Here is a 9,863-nt window from a genome sequence, read left to right as displayed (position 1 = left end):
TCGAAGCTTGCATTGGTGTGTACGGGCTATCGGCTACAGGTCACAAAAATAAATTGGTTGACATAAAAATTTCTGCAATTCTAAGATTAATTACCGGCTTCGGTAATCGATAAGATAATCAATTCTAAAATGATTCGTTAGTGACGGTCCTACTTATTAATAATTAATAACATTTCTATGAAAAGAAGACATTGATCATGTTAATGGTTTACCACAATTAGGAAACATGTACTAATTAGCAATATGCAACACTTGATTAATTATTCAATTGTTTGCATTTTCAAATGATTACTTATACACGGAAACATATTGCATTCACTTGAATAAAAATCTCTTTTTTTATAAGAAATTTTTTTGGGCTCTTTTTTTTTTTTTTTTTTTTTTTTACCAAGATTTGAGTCCACTCAACAGTCCATTCATTTGCTGCTGGAGTGCTCTCCCCACCTCCTCCATAGGTGGGTGCCTGGCCCGGCCCCTACCTAACTCCAACTTAATACCATAGATTTTGCATTTGCTTTGTCATACGTACCAGCATAGACCTCTCAAAAATAAGAGGACATCCTCTCTTTTACTTGAAGCGTCTTGGAGGCAACTTGTTGCCATGGTGACTGCAGCAGATGTTCAACGTAATGTTATCCAATTAACTTCTATCAAACTTGATTGTATGCTTTATAAACAACATATCTGGCCCCAAATAATTAAAAAAAAAACACCCACACCCACACACCTTTAAAAGATAACATGAAATAAATGCAAACAACTCGAGATCTTGGGACGTTTACCTGCAATCGCGATGGTTTCAAATCTATTTCCCGAACCACGTGTGTTTGTGTTTTAGTACTCAAAACACCCCCCACCCACACTCCTTAAAGTTGCCCACTCGCTTCTGACACGCTATGATTTTAGCTTAATGCTGCCATTACTTCTGAGCCAGAGCACTTGAATGCGCCACATGTCTTCAGGGCGTGGGGAATGTCCGAGCTCACAGACCTGTGCCTGAATCACTCTGTCCACATGAAAGCTCTAGTTGGTCCGCTCCAAATATCGGCAAACTGAGCTAAACATAAGTGATAGTTTGTAGCCATAATGGTATATTTTTGAAGCAGGCGTTGTCTTAGTTTCTGTTAATGAGATTTTTTTTTGTTATTAGATGTGAGTAAACATTTGTATAACCTTGTTCATGTTGTACGTCACCCCCGCAAGCATTCCCACAATGGTGTCGTCCGTGACCGGGCCTATGCAGTAGGGAGTTGTTTGACGGACCCCGCAAGTTTTTCTATACTTTACATGTCATTTTTTTAATTCTCCTCATGAGCGTTTTTTCCACCCCCCGACCCCCATTTTACAGCCCTGTTAGTCACGCTTTTCAATCGTCAAACTCCACTCTGCTGTAAAGCTACCGTCTTCGGGGCGTGGTACACAACTAACAACACAAAAAGAAAAAAAGAGCCGGAGACGGAAGGGGAGCTTCAGTAAATTCTGGCTGACCACGGCTGAGCTTATGATGCCGACGTTGCGGGACAGCACCATGTCCCACCCCGGCGAGAATTCTCACCAAGTCCGGGTAAAAGCCTACTATAAAGGGTAAGAAAACACCACCGCCTCCGTCCTTGTTTCGCTCTCTTTCCACTCGTAGCGAGCTTAATTATCTTTGAAGACAGCTAAGCAGACGGCTAAGCTAACGAAGCTAATGGCTAGTGTTAGCCCAGTATGGGGTAAACTTGACAGGTGAAACTGTCCAGACATCCATTGGACGAGTTGTGGTTTATCCAGTTTTACGCTGTTTATATTTCACTAAGCGCACGACATGTTGGATTTAAAGGAAATTCGGGTGGGGGGTTGAGTTTTTTTTTGTCTTTCTTTCTTTCTGACTACAATCAAGTTGAGAGAGTTGTCTAATGAGTCGGGCTAGGAACTGTTAGCCGTCTGAGCTAATTGTCAATAAAATGCCACGATGAGCCCAATTTTCACTGAAATCACAGCTATTGATCATTATTTTGGCACCGAATTAAATGGCTCATGGCTGTTGAATAGCTGAAAAGTGGTTTATCAAATACGTTAAAGTGAGTCCAGTCCTTTTGTTTATATTGTTTGTAGTCCCAAATGTGGGCAACCTATGGCTCATGGGCCATGTTGGGACCTGTAGGACCTTTTGAGGCAGTCCACTCATCCATTCTGGCATAGGCTCCATGTTTATCTCAGCTGACTTGTGCGAGAGGACTGGACTGGCCAGCAACCAATCTCAGGGCACAAACAAATGCCCATCCGTTTGATATAGCAATGTTCTTGGTGAAAATCGAATTGTTCACATGATGTGATGTGAGAAAAGGTGCAAATTCAGGCGATGTGAGTCAGGCGAACACGAGAAAATTCTTATTTGTTGATTGCTCCCATCTTACGCCATCAAAATACAGATAATATAGATTATGATACAGTTACTGTTTTGGTCTAGATAAAGTATGTCAGAAAATAAGCAAAAAGGGTAATTGTTTTTCAGAATAGAAGCAGATGTTTGTACATGTCTTTTTGTCATTAAACATAAAGATAATAGGTCTGCTTTTTTGGAGGACTTCGAAATCGAAATCAGAAAATATTAACTGTTGAGAGGCTGGAATTCCAAGGATACTACTTTGTGTGGATGAATTTACTAGGGCTGGGTATCGACTTTAATTTCCTGAATCTATTCGATTTTGATTTACAAGAGTTCAGTTCGATTTGAATTTTCCCGATTTGCTTCACTACTATGGGGTATATGCCACAGAGGAGGCAAGACTTCCAAGTTTCACACATCAGCCTTGTTTCCGGTTGCTGTTTGCGACGTGTGGGTCACGTCCCGTTGCTTGCGCTTTCAACATTGTGCCCCTCAGTTGCGTTTTCCCGTCGATGGGTGCGAGTGTGTAGTCTGTCTGTCTCACTTCTCCGAAGCATTTCAGAGAGCTGAGACGCCTTATGCGCTCGCGCCCATCGGTGGGAGTGCGCGTTTGGGGGGCGCAGAGGTGGGGGTGCGAGTGTCGGAACGGGGCCAGCAGTGGCTGGAAATGGCGCTGATGTGTGAAAGTCGGAAGTCCGAGGCATCTACCCCATTCAATCTGATATTGTTTAATCATAGAACATCAATTCTTCTTAAATATCAAGGGTATGATTATAAACTCTACAAACATTAAATTTTGCGGAGACAGTAACTGGTTTAATGAAAGTAGCACGTGTTATAATCACTGAAGTGTTGCACAGATATTGACATCAGCAAAGATGAGATGAAAATATTCTCATAATTCTATTAATAAATAAGATGAATTAAAAATATTCTGAATCGTCTTAAAGTGCAATAAGTCAGGTCTTTCCTAAATTTAAGAAAATACTTTTGAATTCATGTGAACAGTAAATTTCAAGAAAACAATAAGATTAAAAAAAGGCCTTTAAAATTATATTTTTCTTATGAATTTTAAAATAATTAACACTTTCATAAATCGATATCAGGCTCAAAAAGAAAAATGGATTTGATATTGATTTGATGTTTTTTTTTAAACCCAGCTGTAGAATTTACATTAAACAGAATCTCCAAATGATTAATCGGTTATCAATATAGTTCTTGATAAATGTTTAGTTGTAGTTGTAGCAAGCACCTGTAGTCGCAAGCAAACTGGAGCCTATTGCAATTGACCTTGTGGCAAGAGTCAGCGTACCGACCATACTGGTCAATGGTCAAGCGCATTTCAACCAATCATTCTATATCTCACTTTCGCACATCAGTAATTTTACAGTCTTTAAATCATTTGCTCCCCAAAACGTATAAATACATTCTATTTTAAATGTATTAAGTGTCCCAAAGATGTATTTCTACTTTTTTTTTTTTTTCTTTTCTTTTTTTTTTTAGGCTAGAGCAAACAGAAGGCTTTGATGCAGTCTCTCAACTGCAGTGAATGGGTGAAAAAAATGGTAGTAATGACAAAAATGGCCAGCAAGTGGAGGCAGAGTATAATAGAGCAACCAGGGCCATTATGAAAACAAGTTGTTTCCCCACAATTCTAAGCATATTTGTGAATAATGATGAAACTTTTCTATATTCTAATGCTAATTGCTGCCAAACGGAAACAGAAATATACTTTCCTGATGAAAGAAGAGACTCTAATCTTTCTTTTGGTAGGTTCCATGTTTTTATAGCAATAGAACACAATATTCTGTAGGCTATGCAAAATCAGTCAAAATCCAGTAATACAGCCGGGAGTGAAGGGGTCGCTTCAGTAAAAATGGCTTGGAGTGAATGAGTTAATAAAGCCAGCTTGCATGTTTTTGGGATGAGGTAGGAAGTAGGGGTGTTAAAAAAAATCGATTCGGCGATATATCGCGATACTACATCGCGCGATTCTCGAATCGATTCAATAATTGGCAGAATCGATTTATTTTATTTTTTTAGGATTCACACCTTGAGCATGGAAGAATGTTATATGAACGGAACATTAAGCCTTAATATTTAATTTTAATGCTGTTCAAACATGAAACAGATTACAACCTCTAAGACTGAAATTTCAGATAAATAAATAATACATTTTCATATAAATCTTATACTCTACAAGCTTACTGATTAGTATTTTCTAAATTTGAATGAAAAAAAATCGCAACAATCGACTTATAAATTGGTATCAGGATTAATCGGTATCGAATCGAATCGTGACCTGTGAATCGTGATACGAATCGAATCGTCAGGTACTAGGCAATTCACACCCCTAGTAGGAAGCTAGAGTAGCTGGAATAAATAAACCAGGAAGGAAATTTAACCTGCACACAGAAAGGCCAGGAACGAGATCTCAGAGCTGTGAAGTGCGCTTGCTCACCACTACGATGCTTACCTACCATGCTGCCTCATTTGAGTTAGTCCTCCGCTGTTCTATAAAACGTCCAAACCCATCCAAACTGTGAATTCTTAAGCATGATGTTCTTTCATAAATTTAGTACAAGTAAAAGGAAGTTTCTAAAAACTAAAATGACTCCAGACAAGAAAATGGTTCCCTGCCTTGGTTAAAGTTAGACTACGAATGATAATGTGCTCCCCTGCCCTGCGCCCACCACCCCTTATAAGTGGGAGAAACGGGTCTAAAAGTGTGAAATTGGCACAGAGGAGATGTCAACGTGTCAGACAGGTGCTGATAACACATCTAAAAGGTGCAACAATATCACACAAAAATGTGTTGATCAGCAGGTTCAGTAAAGGTATTAATAGAAATTCTCCAAAGTGTGTTTTTTTTTTCCTCATACTATATGCATTTTCGGTAAGGACTGGTCACTGCAGAGATGTTTCCACCTCCCTCCTTGCGATGGGACCAGTAATTGAACGGGACTTGAAAAACGTGTCATACGAGTCCCGTTCGCCACGCACCAGCTGTTTTTCTTGGCTCCCCCAGGACACACCTCACTTGTTGGCTTGTTCATTAAGTGACATCTCGCGCAAGCATCCCGAGCATGCTGTGCTCAGGAATGTCAGCTATGCTAACCCAAAAGAGGAAATGAAGTCAAATCATGTATTGGATGTCTATGGCAAATTGAGCAAGGATCATTTTGCTCACCTTTGACCAACTTGTGCAATAACATTGTGTCCCCGCTTACTGGATATTTTAATACAGTGGGATTTACCAGTAAGTGTCGTATGTTGATACCGTCATAAACTGAGTATTTTAACTTAAGATGTAATTTGAGTATTTTCAATAAACCTTGTGATAACAGGCTTCAAACAGAAGTTGGCCTTCTTTGAATAGTGGCAAGCTGCCGCGCTTCATTTTGGGTTTGGACAAGCACCTCCTGCTGCTCTCTTACTACAATTTTAATCTATATTTGGTTCTTTTGGAGCTTCCTCATGCTGGGTAATTCATCATTAAAGTGTGCATTCTTTGCCAGTTACATCAGCGGACTGGTGTCAGGTTGTGACAGTCTTGGTCTGTCGCAGACTTCTTTTTTTTTTTTTTTCTTTTGCCCTCACTCATCACATCCTGCATTTATAAGTCACAATAAGCTCAGGCTTTCATTGTCTCTGTCACGACTGTCTCGCTAAAGGCTCCTACTTCAGCTTGAGGGTTCTTGTGTCAGGCATGTTGTCGGGCAGGAAACGGTGGGATTATGTAGAGGTATTTTCTCCCCCTTTTGTGGGGAATTGCTCGTCTGTTGCGAAGACTCAGACATTTTGAGTTGTTCTCAGCAAATGATGCAAAATGACATGCAGCACCTGACTGCATGCTGTTGATTGGGTTCTAGTTTGGTGTCTAAAGAAGCCCAACATGACATCAGCTTCAGGAAGTCATGCTTCATAGCACATCGGTACAGAAACAAAAGTTAAGAACATTCACAAAGATTCTCCTATTCTGTTCATTTTTTAATAGTTTGCAATTACAGGATGGATTCTTGTTAATTTTGAGTCCATCCTGTTGTAAATCTACATACTGTACTTAGTATTAGCATCATAGCATACCGCAATAAAGAATTACACAAAAGAAATAAACTCCAAACATATTTTACCGGATTGTTCTTCCAATAAATTAATTGCCTTTTTCACATCCTCAACCTGAATGAATCCTGGTGAAATTTTATGTATCGTTCGGCGTTAACACCAGTTTCACCAATCAAATGGGGTGGACAGTTCCATCATACAGGACAGCACACATGAAAAAGTCACAAGGTCACCCATGCTTGAAGTGGGACAGGAAGTTGGTCATTTTGAATTTGCCATTGTGGGTGAATTTCAGGGCTCACACTCACACTAGTGTTGACACTGTCAAATATTTTTAGAATCGATTAATCAATCGACTAATGGATTCATTTGAATTTTGTGTTGAAGTGAATTACAAAAGCATTCCCCTTGATTACTGTTTATTAACCAGTGATTGCAGTTCATTTCGTACTTCACATTCGTATAGTGATTACTAGAGATGGGCCGATATTTGACATATTGGTACATATCGGTATCGGTCTGTTTTATTAATCTGACGGCCGATATGAGCGATCCATTTAAAACTCCGTCTTTTCGCTTCGAATGCAGCCCAGAGCGTCTCTGTCTGTTATGGAGTCCAACTCCAGCAATGTAACGCCCAAAGCAGCATTTGATTGGTTAGCCGTGCAAGAGCCAGAACCAATCAGTAGTGTATGCCTGTATCACAGTAGCTGGTCACACACGCACCCACGGACACAACGCGACAGACACATGCTTCGAAGGTAAGTTAAAAGAGAAGAGACTCCGCCGATCGTTTCACCATGATAAGCTAAACACATTGAATTATGTTGTGTATTAAATGCACTATATGAATGGAGCTGCATTGCCTTGCATTGAATCCCCGCTAGCTAACAGTGGTGTGTTCAGCTTAGCATGTAGGCTAACACCAAGTAGCTAATTCGCTACTTGAACTACTCGGGGAGGGAATCACACACATTTTCACTTAATTAAGTAAATAATGTTTGTTAGAAAGGTTCCAAATATTAACAGTTGTCATTATTATATTGTCTAGTTCCATGTTAAGAGTAGAGTAATGTCATTATATTTACCTCTCGTGACGCACACATTGCATTCTGGGTCACGTCCACTACTTGTTGCATAGCGGTTATTATGCAGTGAGATGCCACAGTGACACTAAATAGCGTTTAGTTACTTTATATTGTGTTTATTTGTCGCACTGGTTTGCCATTGTGTGCCTTAAGCTTCGACGTCGATTTGATTGACAGCTCGTTGTGCACCTCGTTAAAGTCCGCTCCGTAACTAATTAAGTGTCTCAAACACCGTTTAACTACACGAACGTGTTCTCTTCCGTATGTTTGGCATTAGTAGAGAAGTGCACTAAAGTATAGTGTGCTTATTTGCTTGTTTTGTCTCTCTTTTCACGTCATGTCTGCTGTGAGTTGGGACATTATGCTCTCAATGGATGCCACTAATATGTAACATCTACGGCCGTAGTCGGCTGCAATTAATGTTCAGTGATGTAATTTCGTTACGTGCCTCATACTTTGAATAATGAGCTCATGTTTGGTGTGTTGTATAACTTTCTCGTGTGTTAGTAACTATTCATGTGGACAGCTAAGACAGTGCTTGTTAATGTGAATTAGCAATGTTGCAGCCCAGTTATTATTTAGACAAGTACATCTGTGCCATTAAGTGATACAGTACAGTACAGTAGTGAGAGAATAGTGGGCCCATATACACACACGTGTCTATAAGTGTAAAACACATTAAACAGCAGAAAGTGGCAGCGGTCCACCGCAACAATGTCTGTTTAACCAAGTTATTCTTACTATTATTATAACCAAGTTATTTTACTCTACCTTTTTCTGCGTTGATTGGGGCATCCTAAGTGGCAGTAAACTACATGATGAAGTGTCTTTTGACAGTTCTCTTGTAGAGAGGAGTAGCATGATATTGCTGTTCTCGATTTAAGATCCTCAGCTTATCAAAACTGTCTATATGGTAACAATAACAATAATTATAATAAGGTCTACAAGAACTGTATGGTGTTCAGGGATGAATAGTTTTTCTCATGGAATTTTTTTTATTTATTTTTTGCTGTAGTAATAAGTAATGCCACAGCTGATGCACATTTTGAATGACAGGGTTCCTCCTATTACTTCAAAATATAAAAATATAACATTTATAGAATAAAACTACAAGTATCCCAAATGCTATAAAAGGTAATGTCACATTGGCCCCCACATTTAACTCCCCCCGCCACCAACGTCTTATTGCAGATAGAAGGATGTAAAATGAAAAGTGCAGTGTGAGAATCCATTGTAAAGAAGGGTTAGGGTTTGCATTATTCAAAAATTTGGTGCCAACATTTTAACTTTTACTGCAAATGAATATCGGCTTCAAATATCGGTTATCTGCCTCCTTGACTACCGATAATCGGAATCGGTATCGGCCCTGAAAAAAGCATATCGGTCTATCTCTAGTGATTACAAAAACAAAAGGGGAGTTGATGGATTAAAAAAAAAAGGATTGATGGAAACTTTCCGCCTTGTCACACCGAGTCAGCATGATTGTTATATGAGTATTAACCGGTTCGGTCATTGTTTTCCAAAGTAAAACAGATGTTTGCAAATATCTTAGTTGGATTAATCACAGAAGATGATCAGTATTCTTTCGTGATGGACTACAGAAATCAGTGAACAATTATTGTGGATATGCTGAAATCAGAGAATTTGGACAATTTATATTGAAAAATTGCTCCAAGATTACTCGATTATTAAAACAGTTGTCGATTAATTTGATAATAGATTACTTGTCAATTAATCTATTAATTTTGACAGCTCCTGTTCGTAATTTAACAACATCCACATTTCCAAAGGGGCAGTGTACAGAAGCAAAAATCCTACAGACATAGATAACAAGTTTGTTTTTTTGCCTGTGCTGTCATTTGCGGAGGCATGGCGGAAAAGTTTGATCATTTCAAAAATTTGTTGTGAAAAATCGTGCCGTGTTGGTGTCGGAGGAGTAGGCGTTACCTGTGTATGTGTGGCGGTCTTGACAGTGAAGATGGATGCTCCAAGGTGCTTATGGAGGCCCTGCGAGGCACTCTGACCCTTCCGCCTGCTTGAGTGCTCACCAGTGACGAATAGCTTCACTGTGGGCAGATGGGACCGTCGAGTCCGACTAAGATGCCCGAGGCACGGGTTACAAAAAACATCCCTTGCCTTACAAACTCCTCCCTAATTTTGATTGTACAGTAGGTAAGAATGCCAGGTTTGTGCATCCTAATGCCACAGCTACTGGCTTTTATTCGGTGATGAGCATTTTGGCTTCATTAATCACTCCACAAGGTTTTCCTTTGACTCTAAACATTCCTTCCTTTATGAATTTTCTATACTTAGATGGGGAGGCTTCGGTTTACAGCGGT

At 39.5% G+C, this 9,863-nt stretch overlaps 1 protein-coding gene across 1 annotated transcript in view; it reads left to right on the top strand.

The window, feature by feature from the left end:
* The first annotated feature begins 1,150 nt into the window (after positions 1–1,150).
* The window catches only part of prkci (protein kinase C, iota), a 54,725-nt gene continuing 46,012 nt past the window's right edge, over positions 1,151–9,863 (top strand). The window contains exon 1 of the mRNA XM_077523079.1: positions 1,151–1,584. Within this exon, the coding sequence (XP_077379205.1) occupies positions 1,502–1,584 (83 nt within the window). The 5' untranslated portion in view covers positions 1,151–1,501. The remainder of the gene's footprint in view (positions 1,585–9,863) is intronic.

The sequence above is a fragment of the Festucalex cinctus genome, chromosome 1 (assembly GCF_051991245.1).
Source record: "Festucalex cinctus isolate MCC-2025b chromosome 1, RoL_Fcin_1.0, whole genome shotgun sequence".
Classification (NCBI taxonomy): domain Eukaryota; kingdom Metazoa; phylum Chordata; class Actinopteri; order Syngnathiformes; family Syngnathidae; genus Festucalex; species Festucalex cinctus.
The sequence above is the reverse complement of the archived record's forward strand: the minus strand, read 5'-3'. Positions and strand labels throughout refer to the sequence as shown.